At 41.2% G+C, this 24,787-nt stretch overlaps 1 protein-coding gene across 6 annotated transcripts in view; it reads left to right on the forward strand.

The window, feature by feature from the left end:
• CRACDL (CRACD like) overlaps window positions 1-24,787 on the forward strand; it is a 66,508-nt gene that overhangs the window by 14,619 nt on the left and 27,102 nt on the right. For 4 of the 6 annotated variants that reach the window (XM_088052224.1, XM_088052220.1, XM_088052223.1 and 1 more), the window contains exons 2-3: window positions 23,255-23,331; window positions 24,304-24,469. In XM_088052224.1, the coding sequence (XP_087908350.1) occupies window positions 23,283-23,331; window positions 24,304-24,469 (215 nt within the window). In that variant the 5' untranslated portion in view covers window positions 23,255-23,282. Of the gene's footprint in view, window positions 1-6,667; window positions 6,780-6,861; window positions 6,926-23,254; window positions 23,332-24,303; window positions 24,470-24,787 lie in introns of those variants that run through there. The other 2 variants (XM_088052222.1, XM_088052221.1) reach the window with 2 other exon arrangements.

Genomic DNA, 24,787 nt, shown 5'->3' on the forward strand with positions numbered 1-24,787 from the left:
TTGGGTGGTGTTCAAAGTACCAGGTTACATGGAGACCCGGAGCACGTGGGTCAGTTCCATACAGCTCAGCAGCAAAGGAATTTGCCTTGCAAAAGAAATTATACATCTAACTCTTCAGTGGCACTCAAGTCTAATTGAGCTTGATTTGACACTAAATGGCTAATTAAGGAATCTCTTTAGGCTTCAGTGGGCATTGGATCAGAGCTGCTGAGACCAAGGGCACTGAACCACTGGGTTAGGTTTATTACCTTTATAACTGAGGTAGGAAGCTCTGGGACACTAGGACCAGCTCTGTAATTTCAGCATTTATCTAAGCATTAAGAGATCAAGACACTGCAAATCTCGCACTGTTCCCACTTACCTGACCATGTAATGTGTGAAGAAAGTGGAGAGTAGACAGGCTACTGGATGTCAGCTGAGCCACCAAAACCACAGGGGAAACAGAAAAAGGCAAGTGTATTTGCAAATTTAAGTATACAGAGAAGCATTGAAGTAGGAGTTCTTAAGCTTTTGTTCACTTACGCTGTTTAGATAAACTGTTGGTCTTTTGTGGCATTCAGATATGAAATACAGTTAATATGTTTTCATGACATATTTTCTGTCTTTACCTTTAAAAGAAAGCCACAACAGTAATGAGAGGATTAGCAAATGTGGTTGTTGAGAGTGTTGCTGTGGCTATGATTTGTCAAGAGCTATGTGAGATCTTCTCAAGTATGAATAGCATCAAGCTTTTTACTGCTCTTATTATTTAATAGTATTTTTACTTATTATTTAATGGTATTCTTACAGTATTCAAAGGACTCAGCCAGCACAAGAAGCTATTGTACTTGGAACTGTGCAAACACTCAAGAGACAGAATCTAAAAAATTCTGAGTTTAACATAATAAGATGGGTAAGACATGCGCATTCAGGCAACTCAGTAATACCTTGCTGTTAGGCATTTAGGTGGGGTCATAGCAAGGCTTTTTGGCACCTTTCCCTTCTTCCTCCTCTTGTACTGCTTCTGTCCTCCTCCTGACACCCTTCCCAGCCAGCTGCTGTTGCAGTTTTGCAAGCCCTGTTGCCCCAGGCACTGCCCCTGTAGTGCAGCCCAGGCTGAGTACCCTGCAGGGTGCAGGCATGGTCCCGTATCCACATCAGTTATTTCACAAGAATCCTCATACATTTTCACTGAAAAGAGCAAGACAGTTACTGAAGACTCCGGAAAATAATTCAAAGGTTCCAAGTCAAGTTTTTTCCCACACAGCATTTGTTGCTTTTGGAAGCCCACGTGCAATTCCCTGCCCTTAGCTGCTGCACAACTTGATGTCTTCTCTTTGTACAAGAACATGCAATGCCAGCAGCTGGGGCTGCAAATCCTGCTTTCAAGAAATAGCTGCACCACAGACCACTTTCAGTCATTGAGACAACACAGTTCAGAGTTCTTCCTGGTACCTGTCTTTCACTGTGGCTTTATACTTTGCTGCTTCTTAAAAACTTTGCTCCTACGCTAATGGCTCAAGGAGAAAATTCCTGCTGGTGGAGCAAGGCCTTACTCAGATCTGCCAGTCTGCCTGCCATACTATTTTGGATGCCAAGTTGACAGCAAGAATGAATTAATGCCATGAGATTGAAAAGGAAGTGTATCATTCAGCTGTTTGGACCACCAGATGGCAAATGTAAAGGAAAAAAAAAATCGATCTAAGAGCCAATCCAGAGAACAGAGATTAAATAAAGCCATCTGGCAAACATATGAAGGGAAAGAAGATGATGAGACCAAGTTCTGCTTTAAATATCTGCTCATATTGAGAGGAAGTTGGTGGGAACTCACACCATGGGAGAGCAGGCTTTGAGCTTGTGAGGAGTCCTGTGTAGTGTCAAAGCCTGTAGTAGTGTTGAGGACTTATAAGAAGGACCCTGAACTATGAAGTAGGCAGAGTCTAAGCAGCATCATTCCTGCCTGTGATAGATCCTGGTGATACTCTACATAGGATAGTGAAACAGATCGGTTTGATTCCCCCATGATGGGATTGAAAAGACCACACCTAGGAACCTCCTTTGTAGAGAGGGACTAGAAAGATAAGCATGGAAGTAAGCCAAGAGGGTGATCTAATATAAACTGTGGATGCCCCATCCCTGGAAGTGTTCAAGGCCAGGTTGGATGGGGCTTTGAGCAGCCACATCTAGTGGAAGGTGCCCCTATCCATGGCAGGGGGGTTGGAACTAGGAACACCTTTATAGTCCCTTCCAACCCAAACCATTCTATGATATCACCAATTCTGAAAGACATTGATAAATCTGTTTTTATGTCAATGCCATGGCATTTTCTTACTTTGCTCTACTACTGTTAATTCCTGGAGAAGAAAGATGTGTGTGGTTTTGCACTCAGGCTTTTACTTAAAATTTCAAAAGAGAAATATTGTCCATTGAAAAGGGAATTGGTATCTTACATAAGTGCCCAGCCTTTCTTTTGGAAACTTGCTCTCAGGCAATGTAATTTCAGAGCCCAGAAGTCTAGCAGATGTTATTACTATTTCTGTTTTACAGGTCAGTGCTTTTGGTTTTCACGCTCTGAGAAATGCCTACAGCTGCTAGCCTGTCTTTTATGTTATAAAAACAAGTCAATTCTGTATCATATTCTTAATTTATACATGATTTTGTTAATTTTTTTTTCTGATAAAATGGGGATACTGTTGAACATTCCAAAAGCATCTAGTAACCAACAGTTTCATTGGCAGATTGTGTCATCTTCATATTTCCATAAAGGGCAACAGTTGATAATTTTGCAGTGAGTTTTGATATCCAGGCCCGTGGCATTAAACAGAACAAATAATCCCACCACTTAACTGCAATGAAATGAAAATATTTCAGTATTGTAACCTAATTTTTTAATGCCTCTGTTGATAATAAGGTTCACATGAGGGATGATATAGTAGCAGTATTTTATGCATTAACTGTTGATTTCAGATATTTACATGGGAAAAAGTTGCCAGCTCTCACTGCGCAAAATTTTCAAATATCTATTTCCTTTCCTTCTCGTCTGTGTTGTTAATGGTTGCCTGCTGTATCTGAGAAAGTTTTCCTTAGTTTTCTTCAGCATCTAATAGCCAGACTAACAAAAAGACAGTATTTCTGTCCCTCTGCTCAGATGAATAATTCATTGCCCTGCATTTTTTGTGTAAAGTAAATTTCAACTCTTTCTTTTGTTAAGATGAGTTACAAGAGGTCCTGGACACAAAGAAATTAATTTTCTGCCTTCAGGCACATCATTATCTTTACTGAGAGGGAAGCAAAGTGTATTTCTGTTAAATTTTGGTTAAAGAAGTTGCTATGCCTAGTGTTAGAGGGATGGTATCCTTTAATTGAATTTGGAGTTTGGCAGGTTTTTTCAGTGCTGTTCTGCTGCTGTTCTCCCCAGCTCAGCTGAACAATGGGCTAGAGAGATGCTGGCAGTGTTGCTTGGTTACAATTCATTAGCGTGAATCAGTGCTTCACACAGCTCCTTCTGCAGCTGAACAACCGGGAGACTTCTCGGCACTGTGTCACTGATGTGAGTGGAGATGTGAGCAGATTACGGACCATCTCAATTACTGTAATACTACACCTTTGCAAAGGGGTTTGGACAGCAGTGTTTGACTTTCAGTGGTTGAAGTCAGGCAATTTGGAGCTGTCTGTTTTACATGGCTTTGCAAGTATATAGCCAAGTAAAGCAAATTTTTAACTGTGTGTTTTGTTGCAAGTTGTCTTTGACAAGTTTGGCACTTTGGCATCCTTCTGTATTCATCAGGAGGATGAAATCCTTCATTAAGTGTGTTCCCCTGGAATAGACATGCCATTTACTGAAGCCTGCCTGCAGGCAAAGTGAAACATGTAAGAGGAACTGCTACCTTCCTCATATTGCATTTGACCAAGTCTTAAGCTGGCATAAAATGAAGCTGGTGGAGTTATGCTAGTATAGACAATAGGAAGATGTGACAGGTTATTTTTAACACCATGGAGTAGGTTTTTTTCTACCCCACTTAAATCTGTGTTACTACTTACCTGTACTTGCTGTTCAAGACATGACTGAAGGAAATGTTAAAAGAGAGGAGAGGTGTCCAGTTTTGTGCTCTCCGTGGAATCAGTATTTCCAACAGCATTGATGCATCTACATTTTTTTTCTGAATTTTACATGAATCCTGAAATTATTTCCTTCTTCCTCTCTCTTTTGGGCTCAGCAGTCCTCCATTTCTTCTCAAATCTACTGTACTTGTGTCTTAATTTCTCTTTGCCTCTATTAAGGGTTTCACTAGAAGAAGCTAGTCTTTTTAACACCTTTTATCTTTGCAAACTTTCTGTTTTCTCTAATATCTGCTATTTAATGCAGCTTGTTGCATGGCTGAACATAAGGACTATTTGGAAGAATCTGTAGGAAAAGATGCATTGAAGTGCCATCCACTTCACTTGGTTTGCAAAAGCTGAATCTATAGGAAAAAAATTAGTTTAGAGCTATCTAAAACACAAATACTTCTATGCGTAGTTTCTCTGCACTGTTTTGCTTCCTGGTGATGGTCTCTGTCAGATGGCCTTTGATCAGAAAATTGTTTCAGAGTATCTGCACTGTTTAAAAATCAGTTGCACTGCACAGAGCTGTGATTCCTGATTTGTGCAGTGTTGTTACGTGATCAGTTTTTCTTTAGCAGCAGGTGAGTATGTATTTAATATCTTAAATTTTCAGTATCTCTCCTCCAAATGTCTATTGGTTATCTATAGGGGTTTTTACATTTCGGCACTACTTAAAACCTGGATTAATTTAACCCTGCTGTATTCAGACTGCAACATCCATATCTATTTTGTCTGGAAATTTAAGTGCTTATGGGATAGGACTTTTCTTCCTGTTTCGTCAGTAAAATGACAAAAGAAATGAATGCAAGAACTATAATTTTCCTATCAATATAATGAGCTTTGGCTCCTGTTCAGAAAGGTACTTGAAGCCCCATAATACTCATCTGGTTTTGGGCAGTTGTAATTGCTGCAGGGATAGACTGATTCCCTGGATAATTTATGGGGAAGGAGAGATCTCAAGCATAGCAAAGAACCTGCTTCCTGACCTCAAGTCTGTGCTGAACAGAGATTTATCAGGCCACTGAACCTGGCTACAGTGAAAGGAGAGCCTTTCTGGGGATTCACTACATGCATTAGGAGTAAGCATTAGGTGTGCCATTGCACAGCTAAGCAGGGCTGGCATCCTGCAAAGACTCTTGTGTGCCTTTCCCTTCCATTAAAGCATTGCTTTGTTTCTACCAGATAGAAGGTTATTGTGGAGTAATTCCCTTGTAAGGTCATAGCTGGACTTCTCTAGACATGACAGGCCAGTTCTCCTGTCCCTGAGACCCTTCTTTAAGAGAGCAGTTGCCTGTGTGGTGGTAGGTACACCCACTGCAAACTCATGCAGAGACACAGGAGCTGCTGCCCTGGCTGAGCTGGAGTCCTCACAGATATTCCTGTCTGGGACTGGCAGAATCTACTTGAGCAATGAGGGAGCTGCTCACGTGTGAGAATGTGCTCAGATGCGATGGGGAAGCAGCCGGCTGGAATGAAAGGACTTGTTTCTGCACCGATACCGCTCAGCCCTCTCAGCCTCATGGGCCCCTCCAGCCTGTGGGAGCATTGCCACACGTGGTGTGCTCAGCAGTGCTTTCATGCCATTTTTGCCAAGATGTTCCTTGGAGCCAGCAGAAAGCAAACACATCTTTTCCAGATAATTGGGTCTTTGACATTTGTGTTATATGAGGAAGCATTATTTCCTTTTGCTATACAGGATGATAGGGTCTGCTATACCCATCCAAGGGACTCAGAGGCACTTTAGCTCTTCAGGTCTGTCTCAGAATTTACTTTTCATCTTTTAGAAAATATATCCTGAGTAATTTGCAAGCTAAATAGAGTAACTAATACAGTGGCATGGCAATAACTTAAAATATTTACATGGCCAGAAATTGTGGAGTTCTTGTGTCATCATAAACTTCCTCAATTTGCTTCCTTTCAGTTTTCTATGTTGAGTTTGGCTTTAGATTATTCTTCATAGTATGGTGTATGGAATAACATTATTTTTTAAATTTTCATATGCTTAATGTTCTCTCATTGCATTTGTTAATGTTGAGGCTGGATACATGGTGGGTGGTTTCTTCTGCTTTATTTAATGACCAGATTTGGAACAGATGTTATTTTAAGGTTAAAAAACTTTCTGGTTTCATTGGCATGAAGAGCAGAAAATGTCTCCCTCCATTTTTGTATGTGTGCTTCCTATTTTCACAACAGGTACCTTTGTATCATAAAAATAGCTCAGCTGCTGTCCCTTTGTCCCGGGTGCTACGCGGTGGCCTTTACAAAGTAACTTTTTGGCACGGCCCTCCCTTTCCAGGAAGGACCCAGCTAAGCTTCCTGAGTAACATCAGCCTCCACTAAGAATTCAGGTCAGGATCTCCCTGCTTGTTACTTAGCAACTGGGGGATACTGGTGCTTTCTCCTCTGACCGACTCCTTCCGCGTTAGATACAGGGATCACTTGGGGAAAGGATCAGGGCAGTGCTCATAACTCATCCTTCGGGAAGGCAGAGCAGCCCCATGCTGGGTGTCTGATGAGTCGTAGGGTACACTGTCCAAGTCAAACTGAATTGAGACTTTCAGAATTTTCTGCGCAAACTTGAAAGTGCCTCTGCTGGTTTTGCTACCACTTAAATGTCTGGCAAGGTGACAGATCCCTTCTGAAACACCAATAGCCTTTTGTGGTACAGTGAATCTGACAAACAGGAACCTATGCAGGTAAGCAGCTGAAGAAAGTTTGTGTCTGAGGTACTTTAAGTGTTGGTTTCCTTCAGGTGAAATGTGTTTCTTGGTTACACAGGTGCACAACATTTAATTCTGGGACTATTGACCTGCCTTTGTACTTATTAAAGTTTCATTGGATGGTAAGTAAAAAAGTTAAGCAGCAAGATGAACTGTCTTCCCTTATTCTTTGTGGTGTGTGTTTATATTTAATTTTTTGGAAACAACCTTTAAACCTCTCTAGTTAATTTATTGTAGAACTGGCTAATGAAAAATCTTTAAGTGATCAAGAGTTGTTGGTTGTCATGCTCTCACTGCAACTCACTGCTTATAGCATATTTGCAAAACAGAAAGCAGCAAGCCCCTCTGGCTATGTATTGTTTGCAGAGGCCAGCAATCATTGCCTCTGGTTAGTAACACAATGGGATTTGTTACTGCTTTTTGTTTCCCTTTGATAAATTACAAGTAGAAGCCCTTTGTCAAATGTAAAAATTAGAGCAATGTGCCATTCTAAGAAAAATACTTACAAAAAAATAGTTTCCTTGTGTTGTAGCTTCTCTTCTCTACTCATAGACAGTAGAGATGGTGGGAGTCAAACCAGAGTGTGTTCATATCTAGGGCTGGTACTGGGCTGGCATAATAGTTTTCTGAAGGACCACTTCTCACAGAAAATACAGTTTTCATATTTTGAAAAACATGTAAATTAATGTTTTCAGGTGCATATGAGCTGTTTAACTTGCCTTTTTCAGAAGTCTATAAGCAGTACATTCCCTCTCTTCAGAAATGTGAATTGATACAGCTCCAATTAACTTGAGCAAAGGCCTGCCAAGTGACATCAGCCAAAGATCTGGCTGCACATTTCTGGGACAGGTACACTGTAAACATGTTTATATGGGTTCTGCACAGAAGGTTGTAGTGGTGGATTCTGAATAGGGACATAAAAGACCAGATTATTTTTAAGCAATACATTTTAATTATCTCTAATATGGAGCTGTTTAATTTGAGTGCTGACTCTAAGGCATTCAGAAGCTGATTTCTTCAGAGAGACTAAGTGCAGCTTCAATTGATATTTTCCACATTTAGTATTCAGAAAAACAATTCCCAGAGTCTCATATTGCATACCTGATACAGCAGCTGCTTTTTAAGTGTGCATGTCCAATTTGGTATCCTAGACTTTTTGTCTCTATCATACGAGAGAGCTCATACATGCATTCCTAGGACTCACAGGGTGTCCTGTAAGAAGAGAGAAAAAATATATACCAGGTCGGTATCTTCATGCAGTTTAGGATGTCCTTTATTACAAAAAGCTCTCCCAAGTGTGTAACTTCATACTACTGTCTGATTAGGTGATGTGGGACAGACTAGGAAAAATATCTGTTTGAGGAGGTGCTTCACATTTCATTTAATTGTTCTGGTCTCTAGGTCAACAACTTTCAGGAGACAGTTAACAGCAGAAACCTCTTCAGTAGCTTTGATCTAGCTCTTTCAGTAAAATAGCACCCTCAAAGAATAACATGGGACCTGAGAGATTAAGTCACCCAGTACCTCCTGATCTTTCCTCTGTTCACAAAGCCTGGTAGTGTCCTCTTAGTAATGCTCTTCTGGCAGAGCTAGGAGCTGCTCTCTAGATATCTCATTCCCTACCCATTCCTGTGACTCACAAATATTTTTAAAATGTTTAAAAAAAGGAGGCCCCTAAGCAAAGAGAATCAGAATTTCCTCAGGCTTGAACTAGTATATTTGCCAACTGCATGTAAAAAGCTAAATATTTTCCCATAATACCTACACCAGAGACACTCTGTAGATACACAGATGGCTAGGCCCTTGCAAATTCAGCCAAGGGAGCGTATGCTGGCACTTTGGGTTTTGAAAAGAAGCTGGAATGGGTCCTGTAGTCTGGTATTGGCAGCCAGCATCAGCATCTGGGTGGTTGGACATAGGAAAGAGCCAAGTCTGGAAAGGTTATTGAAACACTGGCCTTGCACAAGCAGTGTTTCTTGACAGTAAATAGATCAAACATGTACTTGGACTCTGCAGCAGAGTAGTAAGAGGAGGCAGGTGAATGCTTCCTCTCTATTTGTCTGCCAATGTGTGCAAGCCTAACTAGGAGCTGGGAAGCTTAAATCCAAGAGTGATCTTTGTGTCATTTAGCTATAGAGGCTGCCTGGGACCCAGTGTCTGGTTCTGGGTATCTGGCTGCCAGAAGTGGTGAGCTTGGAGTAGGGCAGATGCAGAGAAGAGTGAGTAACGTGTCAGGATAATAGAGAGCTTATATCTGTGAGGAAATTAGGATGCCATGACTTGTTTGGCTTTGCAGATGAAGGTTGAAAGGGGAGATGGACATCTTCTCTAAATGCCTGTGGCAAAAGAAAAAGGCTCCTTCAAGAAAGGTATATACATTAGCACAAAAATAAACAGGTATACACTGGTCATTTAGTCTGGGATTTTCTAACCATCAGTTACCAAGTTCTGGAATAGCATTTGAATTTGAATAGTTTTCAAAATAAGACTTTAATCAGCCTGTGAAGGGATTGGGTGTTTGCTTGCACTGAATGCTCAGGAAATTCCCTCTGACAGTATGCTCCCAAGTTTTGTTCTGAAACACCTATATGAAGCTCAAAGATATAAATGTACCGAAACATTCCTCAGGATTTCCCTAAGGAGTTTTCACCACATGATAGAATTGAAAAAGTCCACGCAATCCATGGAGTTCCTGCATTGAGAAGGGCCTGATAGGTGGGGTGCATCTGGTAGTGATAAGTCTTGCAAGACCACAGAGTTAAAGAGCCTTTGTGAGCAAAATGACTCATCACTGACTTTGGACCTGCCCAAGGGATCAGCAAAGGCCAAGAAGTGCTGGGACCCTTCTAAGATGCTGTGAGACTTATTGTTTTGGACAGATCTCTGATTTGTTGCTGTAACTGGCTCCATAGACAGAAATTTCACCTACCTCCTTGGGAAAGCAAGCAAAACACAGCAGTCTGAGGCAGGGAATTCCCCCACCTAGGAGTGATGGGGTGACCCTGGAGGTCTGTGCCATGCCTGAGAGACAAGTTGTTCCTGACTGAAACCACTTCGATGGTTTCACTCTGCACCACCTGCCTCCGCAGGAAGGAGGTCCCACAGGAGGTGGGAGAAAAGCCCATACAAGTAGATTTTGTTTGCACAGCTTTCCTTTTTGAGCTTTGATTAGGAATACTGCTCTGCCAGCCTCTCTCCCAGTGGTGTCCATTTTGCTGCCCATGGGGATATTGTCTGCTTCTCTGTTTCTCTTCTGACATCTGAGCTCTTTCTAGCATATGAGACATTTAATTAATGAATGCTGCAGTACATTTTGTTGTGCTTATGTAAATCAGGCAGAGATCAAGCATTGTACAGTCACATGTAAAGGTGATGGCAGATGAGTGCTCTTTATGTCATGCTGGATTTCTGCTGCGCACTTGCATTTATATTTGCCAAATTACAGGCAGGAAATTTTTGAATTAATGACAAATATTTCCCAACAGTAGTTACTTAAGTGCCTGCACATGTTAAATTAACCATAATAATCTTGTCATAGTCATGAATTAATAACCTGTATCTCACTGGGCTTTTGAGAATTGAAGTAAAACATTTGTGGTATATTCAAAGAAATGAGCCTGGGGACAAATGGGATGTCTCCAAATGGCTTTCCATCCCTGTCCCCACCATCCTATCCCACTTGCCAAGTAAGCCTCAAAGGCTATAGAGGAACCTGAAAATTAGGTTTAGAAGAGGCAGAAGGGAAGAGATCTCCTCTGCAGAGAGGTGTCTCTTTCTGGTAAAGTGATTTATACTTATTCACTCCTGAAATGTCTTCCTCTCTTCATTGCTGAGAGGGAGATGCTGCCAGAGGCAAATGTGCACACAAGAGATTTCTCACAGAGAGTTTAAGCAGCGAGGAGTTTAACAAAGAAGGCGTTTATCAGAGGGGCATGGGGAGAACTTCTGTCCCCATGTCAGAAAGGAGAAGAGGCTGAGGACAAGCAGTGATGTGGGAAAAGAGAGACATTTCTCACAGTGTGTTTCCTCCCCACCTATGGTCCATGGAACTCCTTCCAGCAGAGACCTGGGGAGCATGATCAAGTTCCCTTTGCCTCCTGAGTTCCACTACCCCACAAGGTGCCAAGGGGAGCTGGGCCCTAGGCCAGAGAGGGCACCTCAGTCTAAGCCATTGGCTCCAGCAAAGCTGGACCAAGGGACAGGCCTGGAGCTGAGCATCGCTTCTGCATGACAGACTTACTCTGGTCCCTGCTCTGAGAGTTGCAGCTTGAGGAACATTGGGAGAAGCATTTCACCTCTCTTATGAGGAGAAGCTGCAGGATCTGGGCTATTTAGTCTAGGGATGAGAAGGCTGAGAAGGGAATCTTATTAATGGATATGTATGTCTCAAAGGCAAGTGTTGGGAGGATGGTGCCAGACTCTTTCCAGTGGTGGCCAGTGGCAAGATGAGAGCAAAGGCTATAGACTAAAACACAAGAAGTTTCACCTCAGCATGAAGAACTTCTTTATGTTTGAGATAGTGCAGTAGAACAGGTTGCCCAGGGAGGTTGTGGAGTTTCTCTCTTTAGAGACATCTAAAACCCACCTGGACATGTTCCTGTGTCACCTGTTCCAGGTGACAGGGGCAGGGGGCTTAGGCCAGATGATCTCCAGAAGTCCCTTCCAACCCTCACAATTCTGTGATATGCTTTCTACTTCCCTGTCCAAGGGAATGACGGGTCTTGTGCAGGTGGCACACTAGAGACTTACCTCTGGATTTCTGACAAGGTGGCAGTAAAAACTATTAGGCTGCATTCAGGATTTTGACTTTCAAAAGTCTGCAAGTCTGAAGCAGCAGCTGGAGGTGATACATACAGAATGACTTGCCAGAGGTTATATTTGCTGAGATTATTGCTGCAGGGAAGGAGTGAAGGAGAAAACAAGAATCTGAGTTAGTGGCAGTTATTTCCATTTGTTCATATCCTTGCTTTGGTGCACAGTGTGGTTTGGAGCATAGACCTGCAAGTAAATGAGATAAGAGCTACAGAAAAATATTTCCTCTCTTTCAAATATAAAGAAAAATTATGTCCTGAATGGATAGTAGGAATGAAAAGTTTGCAAGTTCATGTCATAAAGGGAATAAATGACGAATAATTACGGCTCTTACATTGGTGAAATTCTGACTGTTTTTTTTCTTACAGACTGTGGAGAAAGGTTCCAAACAATGATGAAAGCCATGATGTTTATTGTGGCATGGACAGAAAGCAATCTTCCAATCTTTCTGTGTACGAAATGATTTAGATTATTAAGTCCAGCTTAACTGGACTCCTACCCGAAACCTCTGAGGAAGTCATGTATTACAATGACCTTGTGTTAAAAATCTCATGCTCTTTTTTCTAGAAGTGATCCGAATATTACTGGTGTGGAGGAAAGATAAAGGAGCCCGTGGCTCATCTGTCTCCCATCAGGGCTCAAGAAAATAATTACCATTTGAAGGCTGAGAAAATAATTACCATTTGAAGACCCTTAGGAAGGGTCAAAAGAGGCTAAATGAGGTCGTTTCCAAATAAAAGCCTGCCACATGTACTACCTCAGAACAAGTCTTGTACAACAGTTAGACAAGAGGCTGTTCAGCTTTGCATTTGACCTGTGGGGTTTAGTGCAACAGGAATGTGGAATGTGTTTACAAGGTAGCAGTTATTGCTGAAATATGTGAGTGCTGTTGCCTGGGGAAATTTCAGAGGATTGTGACTGTGCTGACAGTGGCTGTACCTCTTGGGCAGACTGTGTGGATACTGGGGAGGAAACTGGCCCCAGAGTCTGCAATCTACAGAGGGAATGCAGGGCACAATGCTCCCCTTCCCTACCATGTCCTGCTGCCATCCAATGGCTTCAGCTGGATCTCACTCCCTTCTTGCTGCTCCTTCGTGCTAGGATGACCCAGGAGGGTGAACTGGTCCTTGTGCTGGAGACATGGCTTCTTGTTATCCCTGCATCCGAGGGGACTCCAGGTTAGCACACGGCTGCAACTGGTTCAGCAGAGCGGTCTGGGCTGGAACTAGGTAGAGCTGAGGACTGAGAGCCCCTTTGGGCATCTTTCATGAGCAGGTCCTGGAAATCAGCCTGCTTATGTTCTGGCTAGTCTCAGCTGGTAGGCTGGTATATCACTGCATGGAAGGGCTCAAGCTTCTCCTAGAAATATCTATTTCGTTTTCATTGCATTTCCAACTTTTTTTTTTTTTTAATCTCTATTTTAAATGTGTTGTATTAAAACTATTCTGCACATTGATGATTTCATGCACATGGACGATTTCCAGCACAGGAATTCCCAAGGAAGCTGGTAAAGTTCAGCTTAGTTTCTTTATTTCATTCAGTTTCCTTCTTACTTAAGTTCGCCTAATTTTTATCGCACTAATGGCAAAATATTTGGAAGAGGGCCTAGGATATAACTATATTCTGTGTTCAGTTGAACCCAACATTTTAAAAGTATTGTCATTAACTTTTAAAGAAACTTAATAAAACTGTTGAAATGACACTGTTACACCGTACATGTAATACCATACATGATGGACCTGTGAAAACTGGGCCAAATTAATCTCTAGATGTTAGCAATTGGCCTCCTTGTCTGGTTAACTTGGCCCACTCAGTCTCCTTCAGAATAGCAGATAAAGCTGAACAAAGATCTCATTCCAGGTATTGCTAAACACTTCCTGCATCTTAAACTCCCATTAACCTCTGCACTGTACAAGAACACCCTTACTTAATTACTTTATTAGTGGGACAGCAGGTGTCAGTGAGCCATTGCTCTGGGCTTGTTGTGCTTCCAGGGGAGACTTTCTTCACCAGAAAGCAGGTGTGTGTGTGTGTATAAGCGGATGAATAGACAATTTATTGTATTCATGGTTCCAAAAAAGCTAGGAAGGATCAATGTAAGCCCTGTTATGTTTCCGTGAATTTAAAGGCACTGAGACCTTTTAACACTGTTGATATTTCTACTCATTCTGAATACCAAAAGACCTGGTATAATTATTTTTGTGAAATAGCTTCGGGAATGTTCCCAGTGCTGAATTCAACTGTAATTGCAATATGTAGAATCAAATGTAATTTTGTTCTAACTAAAGAAATTTTACTTTATTTTCTATTGCTTTTCAAGGAGAGGCACATTGAGTGAATTTTTAATACTTCACTGACCCCTGACTCTGAGTGATGTTAGGCTGTTATTGTAAAAAAAAGTATGACCTTCTTCAGAACATTATTAGCAAGATACTCTATGTGAACACTCAATATTACATAAGTTAAAAATACAGATTGTGCTTCTATCTGTAAAAATGGCTGGTACAAACCTAAAAGTCTTGTAGTGTATTGAGCTGTTTGTGCTCATAAATATAGCAGAGGACGTCTGGTAGGCAGCTAGCTAAGGGAGGTCTTCTGTCTTTGTGTAAAACAGCTATGCCCTTATTATTCCTGAATGCTGAGGGAAAAGGAGAGCCAATGTGGCTTTTTTACTTTAACAGTTCTCTTTATAATCGTGCTTTCTATGTTGGTGGAATAAATCTCCTGGCCCCTCTATTAAATCACAAAAAATAAAGGACTGAAAGCAAGAAGGAAAGGGTTACTGCATAGGAATAAGACATTTCACATGAGTTTGCTTTATTCTTTTGTCCATGCAGGCTCCTCCCTCCACCCCCCTTCCTGTAATTCTTTTGCATGGTTGTTTGCTTTGCTTTGGTTTTTGTTTGTTGGGGGATTTTTGTTTGTTTAAGGGAAGCATGCAAGTCAAGCTAAGGCTTTTCCTGTGAACAAAATATGACCTTTGTGAAGGTATATACCATCAAGTTACTCATCTCTATCAGGGAAGAAAGTTCCCTTTACCCTTCTGGAACAGATTATTCCCTGCACTATCCAAGACATCAGGCTGGTCAGTCTTAGTAATGCCTTCTGACCTCTTTTGTTTCTGTGTTCTGTATCAATGCACTATTTTAAAAAATAAAAATCTCACACCTCACAAACTGCTTGGGAGGAAAGTTTATTTTATGAAGTGTTTCTCACATTTCCCAAAAGTGCTGAGGGAAGGAAGGACTACTAATTCTTGGGGGTAAAAAAAGAGGTAGAAAATGAAGGTTTTTACCTCTCCCCCATCTCTTGGAAATGCACTGTGCTTGTAATAGAGAAAGGAATGTGCTGTTGGCAGAGGCGTGGCAGAAGGGCTGATGAGGATCTGATGAGAATCTGCACAGCCTTTGGAATAACGGGCAGATGCGTCAGAGGGTAGTTTGGGCTGGTTAGTCAAAGGAAAACACACACTGCCCAACAGCGGTGGAAGAATGAAAACAACTAAATGCCCAGAAAACCCTTCAAGGCTTGGCAATATTTCTCTGTTGTAGCCCCTAAAGCCTCATCTGCTATTCATGTTAGGCCTTGCCCTGTTTGCACAAAGGCTTGGGCTTGAAGCCTGTGCAGTGAACTCCTATCTCTCCGGTCCAATCTTCCTTTTAGCAGGTATTTTATTACATGACATCCCTTGATGTCTCTTCTCAGGAATCACAGGGACACCCAGCACCACCTTATGTTTACATGGTATGCAACAAGAATTTGAGTGATAATGAGAGTACTGCAAAGGCAAGGGCTGATGCAAAGGGGCAGTAGTATGTCAATAGTTATACATTGCTGGTCCTTGTGGCACAGCTTGGTATCCTTCTACCTCCACCCATGTTGGGGGTAGAGGGATAGCAAACTCTGGTGCAAGGAAGAGCATTGGAAGAGATGTGTGCTGGTGCAACTGACTTCTCTTAGTTATTTCTGAGGGAAAGGGCAAATTACTCACAGCCAGGTCTATTCATTTTGACAGTGAGTGGGAAGAGGATTAGAGGATCCCAAACTGGCAGAGTTTTAAAAGAGAAGGACACTGACTTTGTGTTCAGGCTGTGTGTTCTCACCTGGACCCATGTGTGCTGACCTAGGACCCATGCAGCCATGGAGAGGATGCTGGCAGCAAAGACATGTGACCCAGCTTTGCTCTGAGCACAAGGAGTGGCTCATAGGCTCTCACCACACCAGCGTGGTTGTGCAATGTGCAAATTTTCTTTTAACATAAGAGCATGCTACAAACATTGTGTTAGCTGGAGATAAATGTTAACCACAAGTGAGGAAACAAAACCTTTTATTAGCCAATAATGCAGATAATAAAAGGTGGGTAAAGTGTACCTGCTTCAGTGTGAGACAAATGAAAATGGATAGCAAAGAATCATTTAGACAGCCAACCATTTGTGAAAATGGTGAAATTGGTGAAAATGATGTTTGCATGGGCATTAGTCAGTGTAAACAAGTAGGTGCTAACAGCAAAGAACACATGAAGTCATAGACTATGCAAAGCAATACTTTTTGTTTACTGATACACACCATTTGAACAAAATGGAAGGAGATGATTGTCTGCCCAATTTTGGAAACAAAAGGCAAAGCTGTATACAAAAAGTGAAAAGGTGTCTTTCTTCCTGGTTTGGCATGAGACTTGACAGCAGAAACCAGTGCAGTTTTCTCAGAAAATGTCTTCTCTGGGTAAATTATTTTTAATAATTCACAAATGATGAGGATGCAGCTAGAATATATACAGATACTGTAGAGATGCTGATATATGGTAGAATGACCCTTCAGTCCCACTGCTGGCACTCTGGATAAAGCTTCTAGAATGGCTGAATGTATGTAAGCATGCACTCAGGTACATTTGTTCACTTGATTTAAAAACTGGAGGCCAAATAAAAAATGAAAAGTGAAATTCCTTTGACGTAATGAGAGGTCTGAAGCAGGAAAACATATGGCTTTGGAAATGGGGTTGCAGTTGTTACAAAATTCTCCTGTCCTTTTATGAGCTTTTTGGATGTGTTTATACAGACCAATCAGATTTCCAGAGACCTGCACCTCACTCATGTGGACATTCCTAGTACTTGGGGTCATCTGTGCTGTGCTAGTTCAGGGGGAGCACTTCACTATGCTTCTCAGACCTCCTGTTGCAGGTGGTTTGTCTTGGAAACAAAAGCTCAAGATGATGGCTGCTCTTTAGAAATGATTTTATAATTTGACATACTGTGAAAAATTTAGTTTTGGCATGGCTCAAGCATTATCACTTGGGAGCACTTAAAGTTGTTTGAGAGTTTGGAAGGAGGGGACAATGATCTCTGTCAGAAGAAGGAGGTCTGAGCAGAGAGGTGTGTTGAACAGCAGGGTTTCTTGAGTTGTGTGAATACTTGCCTGCTGCCCTATACTTCCTTCTGCCACACCCTGCACAATGTTTTCAGCACAAGGTCTCCCGTGGCTGCAGAGATAAACCTTTGCTTGGGAGGCAGGTGATCACAACACACTTCTGAACCTGCGCTATGCCAAGGCATGACACCCTAGGGCTGTGTGCAGGTGGTGCTCTTGCTAATGCACATGCTGGAGGGCTGGAGCGTCTCCAGGGTTGTGAAAGCACTGCTGGTGTGCCTGGGATGGCAGAGGACCATGGCAGGCACTCTGGGCTTGTTCCCTCTTGAAACTTGGAGCTGTCCTGTTTCTGCAGTCCAAGTGACAGGAGAAGAGGCTGTGTGGCCTCTGGATGGTGTCTTCATTTCAGGTCTGAGTCCTCAGAGAGGGGGAGGATGAGAAAAGGCTGCCTCAGTCTTTGCTCCTGGTATGGTTAGGGTTTAGGATGGCTTTGGGTTGGTTACTCTCTCAGTTAGAAGAGTATCTCTGATTATTTGGGTTCTTTTTATATCCTCAGAATCCCTGCTTTATTTTCTTCTTTGCCCACCCCCCGCCCCCAAATCTTCAAGGCTGTGTAATATCAGTAGGAATGTTAGTATATATCGTGATGTTCCAAGAAAAGGGCAACTCTTCCTCTCATGTGAAATAATTTCCCTAAATTCTGAATTTTTAGCTCCTCATGTTTCTACTAGAAAAGCGATATTCTTATACAAAAGAGAAATGAAAGGTATAAATTGCTGTTGTTTCGTTTTTGGATACATACTTTTGAGTGTACTGGCATTTGGAAGGGTTAAGAAGGGGAATAGAAACCTCTTGTGCTGCTATATTCCATTTCTATTCTCTGCAGTGGCATAGGCTCAGATGTATTTCTTGTATCACAGCTTATCTAGAAAGGACCTAGGAAGGAAGTAGGAAAGTGAAAAAAGTCTCTGCTGGGAAAAGTCCAATATAGCAAAAATACTGTTATAAACAGGTAATATTTGTCATCAGACATTATATTTGGCTTATAAAAGCTCATAATAAATTGATAAACCAAGTACCTCTAGTATTCCAATCTGAAAACAAGCACACATACAATGTGGGAAAAAAAAAAAGAGGAAAAGGGTGTGACTGCCAGTGGTATGGTAAATCTTGCCCTTGCTAACAAGGGAGAACCAATGCAGGTTGCTTCTTTAGGATAAAAATCCTGCTGAGTTTTCAGATCACAGGATGATTTAATTAAATGATGGACTTCAGTAAATCCTTGGGGAAACTGGAAATGAAAAAGCTCAGCTGCCGAGCCTCTAGATCCAAGCACAAGTGCACAATGAATACCACCCATCCCAGTGGATGCCAAATTCAAAGCTGCTGGATTTTGTCAGTATTCTGTTGCACAGCTCTTAAGCTTGTAGGCCATTGTAGACTTTAAACAGAGCTTTGAGGGTGAAAAAATTTGGCTCTAGAGCAAAAACTTCAATCTCTGTTTACATCAGGGAAATGACAAGCAGTTACAGTCATACCAAGGGTACTCTGGATTTTTTTGCTTCTCCTCTTAAGTACCATTTTTAAATCAAATCTTTCCTATGATGAATGTATTAATACTGGAGGGTTTGTTGCAGGTGTTGAGGAAGAGTCTTGAAAGATTGAAAATCTGCCTAAAGATACCGTTAAAATACATTATTCCAAAAGAAAAAGGGTAGATAATAGATAGTATGGTTCCCTGAGTTGATATATTTGGGGAAAAAATTCTCCTGGTAGTGAAAGCCAGTGTTTCTCTGACAGTGCAAAGGAAGCATTTAAAAGGAAACCTAGCTTTCCCTCATGTTGATAAAAACAACATAGTAAATTTTAAGGTAGAAATTAATGTGATTGTCTACAACTAGGTTTTCTGAGACACTAAGGCAGTGCCTGGCTTGTAGAGTGTCACAGAGGGTTCTCTGGCAGCTGCTGGATGCTCAGCAAGGACCAGTATTTCTTCACACTATCTTGAATATTGTGCCGATGCAAACCCTCACTTGGCAAAGTGCTGGAGTAAGTGGCTAAGTGTCAGCTTCAAGCATTTGCTCAAAACCAGGGTTTGCTAAAAATGAGTCTGTTGACTTTTGAGCATTTTTCTGAAAACCTGAACACCAGCACACTGCCCAGAAGCATTTTGCAAGTTCTTCCAGTCCTCTCTGCTGCCTGCTGGTTTCCACCCCCCACCCCCCTGCCCTGTGCCGTTCTCGGGTTAAGGAAGCATGTGTCCATTCATCCCCTGATGCAAACAAATCTCTCCTTGGTAACAGAAGGCACAAAACTCTTCCTGCATCCTTGGTAATGGACAGGTGGCTGCACCTCTCTGCCGTTGTCATTGTGTGTTTTTGCACAACATAGTGACTGCTCCAAGGGCTGCTGTCACCTCCTCCTCTGTCAGCCACCACTGGGCTGGGACAGTCACTGCTGTCTGGGTTCGGGCTGGAAATTTGTCTTTTGAACTGAAAACCAAATCCTTCTAATTGCATGATGAGTTTAGAGGCAGTTTTTATATAGCCTTACAGTCACTCCACTGCACACACAGTATTGCTTGCCTGACCCAAACTTACAGGATTTATTTGCCATAATTTAAGATAACCATTTCCTTGCTGAGGGTAAGAGTCTCTGGGCTCCTGCACAGGAGGTTGAGGCCACTGACATTTGTGCCTGGTGTTTCCTGCACCCAGATGCCTCTGACCTGCACCTTGGATTGTTTTCTGCCTCACTCCAAAGCTATCTTACCTGGACAGCCTTCCTCCCTGCACATAGCCCAGGTCTCTTGGGCAGCTGTCCCACAGCAAAGCAGCCAGGCTTTTCCCCAGGTGACACTGAGCTGTCTAGGGATGGATCCAGCAGCAGTGGTGGGACCTGGTGTTATGGAAATTACACAAGCCAGCCACAAAAACTGGGTTCAATTAGGTTTCTACTGAATCAATAAGCTGAAAGACAGAGTCTGCTGTAAAAATATCTTAAAAGTACTTTTTATTAATAGCATTGCAGCCTGAGTTGGGCATCTATTAAGAAGGTCCTTAAACAAAGAAATCCCTGGATGACCTGCTAAAGCAGTACGTTGAAAAATATCTTTCAAACAATCTTTGTGTGTTTTGATAGCAAGTAACAAATCATTTATGTATTGGACAAGTTTAGACCCTCTCAGGCTTATATTTAATAATATATTTAATATATATTAGTATTATTATATTAATATATCTTTCTGATTTTCTCTCTCACTGTGACATGATCCTTGAAATAGTTGCAGATGTCAGAGGCAGCTGGGTCCACAAATATACTTGCTACTATATTTTGTTATAATAAATAATAAAATATTAAGATTCTGGACAGTCATTCCCCTGTACCTCAACAGCACTCATTACAATCTTTTCTAGTAGTCACTGTCTACATTCCTGTACTTTAGTTTAATTTACTCATCTCTTCACAAGCTCTAATCACACTTCGGGAGTTATCTCTGATTATAACAATCCCAGCCAGGATCAATCTGAGGCCAGGCAGCCCAACTTCACCTTGCCAGTAGATCAATTCCATATGTTTTTTCAATTGTTTTATCTTGCTCTTGTGGATGGAACAGCTCCTTCAGCAACAGGCCAGCATGAGCCCAGGATGGGTCATATCAAGAACAAATAATATAAAATAATGATGCACGTTGACCTGAATCTTCCCTTAACCTAGGAATTTGATTTCCCCACATAACCAAATCCCCAGGGTTCTAAAGGTGATGGAATATGAACACACACATTCAGTGGCCAACACCTCCTTCCTTCTCACAAGCCAGGGCTCCAGCCCTGTACCCTTGCAAGAGACACGGTAGTGGAGGGCTGCTTTCCCCTGGGTAAGACACGCTAATTCTTAAATAATGTTAGTAAACAGCAAAAACATGGTGAGCCTGAAGAATTGCTGCATGAGGAAAGAAAGGGAGTGAGGAACTTGCTTCAAAATGCACAACTGGCAAGGAGAGAGCCCATCAAGGTTCAGTGTCCTTCTGTTTCCTCTAAGTGAGGAGATTTATACTGCACCCCTGGTCATGTATTAGTGTCTTTCAGTGTTTGGGGCATCCAGTGGAAACATTCAGATGTCATAAAATAAATCACACTAATCATTGCATGCATTATGGTAGAGCTGAGTTTTGGGGTTTTTTTTAATTGGTTTTATTCCCTAGAAATTTGGCTGCCAAGGTTTGGGACAGGAACATAATTCTGGTTTGTCAGGAATATAATACACTAACTGATTGAATTTTGCCAGAGGGAGCATGTTCATCCTTGCCTGCATGTTACCAACAAACATTGTCACTGTGTGGGGGTTTATCCCCCAGTGGCTTTGCTATTGAGAACTAGTGAAGTATGGCATACAAACATTTGGATAAAAAAAAAAATATACCCTCACCTGAGTGCAGCTGGATGCAGCAGGGTGATACCAGTGAGACACAAATGGGGATGTGAGTTATGTCATCCACAATTTATACAGAGACTAGAATCCTACTTCTGGATGTGTGTAGCTTGTAGATGCTACAGGGCATGCATACAACAGCTGAAGCTTTGAAAGTATTGATTTACATTCCTGGCATTGCTACTGCAATGTGACAGCAGGAATCTGAGACACCCTGTTTAACAATTGACCAGGTATGCCACAGCCCACAATACATATTTATCTGTCACCTCCCAGTGGACATTTACTTTAAAAATAAAGGCATCATAGAATCACAGAATTGTTTGCGTTGAAATGCACCTTAAAGAACATTTAGTCCCAACCTCCCTGCCGTAGGCAGGGACACCTTCCATTAGACCAGATTGCTCAAAGCCCCATCCAGCCTGGCCTTGAACACTTCCAGGGGTGGGGTATCCACAGCTTCTCTGGGCAACTTGTTCCAGTGCCTCACCACCTTCATCCATGTTTTTTTCTAGGGTAGGTTCCTTGTTAAATCTTCTTACTTCAGGCAGATGCCCTTGACCAAAAGTTTCTCACTGTGGTGTTTGTGTTAATTCTGATTTGGTACCTGGTGGGTGGTGGCAGGGGCTGTTTCACCCCCAAGCTGTGTGTCTGTCTGGTGCAGAAGCCCTGGTGGGCAGTAGAGGTGCCTTTGCTATGGTTGTCCTGCAGCTGTGTGCTGTGGTCCAGCTCAAGTGGCTGCCGATGGTTCAGGTGATGTGTTTTACATTTGAGTAATAAAGGTTTTGCTTCCATTTCACTAGCTCATTGGATTTACAAGCTTTATTTCTTAAGTCTCCTGGTCCTTCAGTGGATCAAAACAGCCACAGTCTACTTACCCTTCCATCCAGGCTGTGGCATGAGCATCTACCACCATTACAGCCCAAAGAGAGACTCTACACCATTTAACTCATTATCCAATCAATGGCATTCATGACTTTCTTCTCCCTTGACCATGAAATTATGGCTCTCCAGATGAGGAAAAGAGAGCACAAACAGACTACTGCACCAGAAATATAATTTAAATGACAGATACAATGTCTTCAGGCTTTGGACATATAGAGTTTTGCAATTATTTTTTAGTTTAGGTACCTTAATAAGCAAAGTAATATTTTGGTTCTGAAAAGTAAGGAAGAGAGGAGAAAAATTAGAAAATCAGTTGCTTTACTTATATTTCTCTGTCACTAATTCTCCCTAACTCTGTTATCTATACAAAATTAAAGGAATAGAAAGAATCACTACCTTTTCCCAAGTTTCTTTAGAAAGAAGAAAAACCGCAATCTGCAGAAACTTCAAACTGGGTATATACAAGAGAAAAATACATGGGGTTCTCTACTATTGTTACTTGTACACTTACTCTAATGTTGTCATTTTGTCATTTTGGCATGGGTCCTGAATGGGCTGAGAAAAGGAGAATCAAAGAAGCCCACCTCCTCTCATACATGTTTTTAGAAGCATTCAAGAATTCACCAAAGTCAGTCTTCAGACAGAAGAGGCTGATTGACTAAACTGTCATGTACTATCGTCTTTTGAAAGTGGAAATACTCCGTGTAATCTATTATAGCTTAGCCTAATAAGTACCAAATGGGATATTTTTATATATTATGTATCTTTTACGTGTATTTATATATAATATACATACAAATATGTTTAGATGTGTATGGAGACATATTATCTTAGCATATACATAATATTGTATTTTACATTTTTATATTTTATTAACTTACCTGTATGTATATGTAAACATATATAGTGAAGTACTGTTATTTTGTTGATACAACTAACACTTTTTGTACCTTCTTTAGTAATTGCCACGTGAGTTCTTCAAGGATAATGGACCCTAAGATGAGAGAGGCTGAAGGAGATGGAGAGGACAATTCAGGTATAATTTCACCCTTCCCCAGTGAATGAAAAGGGCTGTGATTTCTTGAGCTTCTATGCCTTAGCTCTATCATAGAGGTAAATTTGCTTGTTTAGAGAATGCATTCTGCTTTTCTCTTCTCCTGTTTCCAAGCATTGTTATGTGTTTCCAGCATTTTCAGAGGCTTGAAATAAAACTTTTATAGCATCTTGTGACCAAGCTAACTTTTTTACCCAACAAAATCCAAGAGTGAGTGAAATGCTGACAGGGATGCCTCACAGTGCTGTCGTGCCAACTTAAACAGGCCAGGCACAAGTTGTTGGAATTCTTGTGCAAAACACTAATTTAATTTGAAATAGTTTCCTTCACTGAGCTGCAACTGATCCTAATTTAGGTCTTTCCTCACTGAGCAGACTAGACTTGCTTTTCAAAGTTATTGCTTGATTCCTAGATGAATACTTTGTGATCCATTGAATCTTTTAATTAGCATTCAGAATATTCTTGATGTATTATAAAGCCAAAATTTTAAAATGCTATTTTAAAAGCATTAGCCTCCTGACACTGTGCATTCACCTATGTATACCTTTTCTACATTTAAATTGATTTTTTGTAGCATTGCTCTTATCATCAGTATTTAGCTTGCTGAACAAAGGCAGTGGGTTTCCAAGTAATAATTTCTTTTTCATATCCCAGGCAGTTAAGGCCAAATTTTTCCTTCACAGTTTAATTACCTCAAGAGGCAAGTAGAAACTCTATTAGGAATGATTCTACACCACTGGTTATTTCTTATGTCTCATAAACATTGCAATCCATTCTCCAAGATAACAGTAATTTTATACTTTCAGTACATTCTTGAAAGACATTAATACAACCGTGGACTCTGTAGCATTTTCCAGGAAAAAGTCCATTTATGCAAAAAATTATAAAGAAATGTTATTGTTCAAAAATTTATGCATGCTGCTGGTTGCATCTTCTTTATGTTTCTTCACTTAGGAAAGAAAAAATCAAAGTTCAAATCTTTCAAAAAGTTTTTTGGTAAAAAGAAAAGGAAGGAGATGTCATCTTCTGTGAGCAGCAGCCTGAAGTTGTGCCAGTCAACAAGCGATGTCGCAGCCTCTCATGACATGCGCATTAGTTATGATTCTGAAGATGAACTTGAGTAAGTCTTTGGACTCTGTCTGGTAAACAAATAAAAAATTGCTACAATGTTTGTAGATTAAAGACACTCCAAAATTACCTCCTCCCCTTGTTCATAATGCTGTATTTTCAAATAGTTGCTTTTCCCAGGAAAGTACAAATTAAAATGGTTGATGCAAGGCAAATCAGAAGGGAATTAGATGGGATGTAGCAAGAAATATTAATGAAAAAACTTTCACTTAATCATGAATAAGCCTTGGGTTTTAATTTCAAAATAATGTAATTCCTACCTTCAAAAATGAATTAGATAGCCAGTTTATATCCTACCAGGACTGTCTCA

Source organism: Pseudopodoces humilis, chromosome 2 (assembly GCF_049639895.1).
Source record: "Pseudopodoces humilis isolate 2021_Gansu_Grassland_sample_001 chromosome 2, ASM4963989v1, whole genome shotgun sequence".
Classification (NCBI taxonomy): Eukaryota; Metazoa; Chordata; class Aves; order Passeriformes; family Paridae; genus Pseudopodoces; species Pseudopodoces humilis.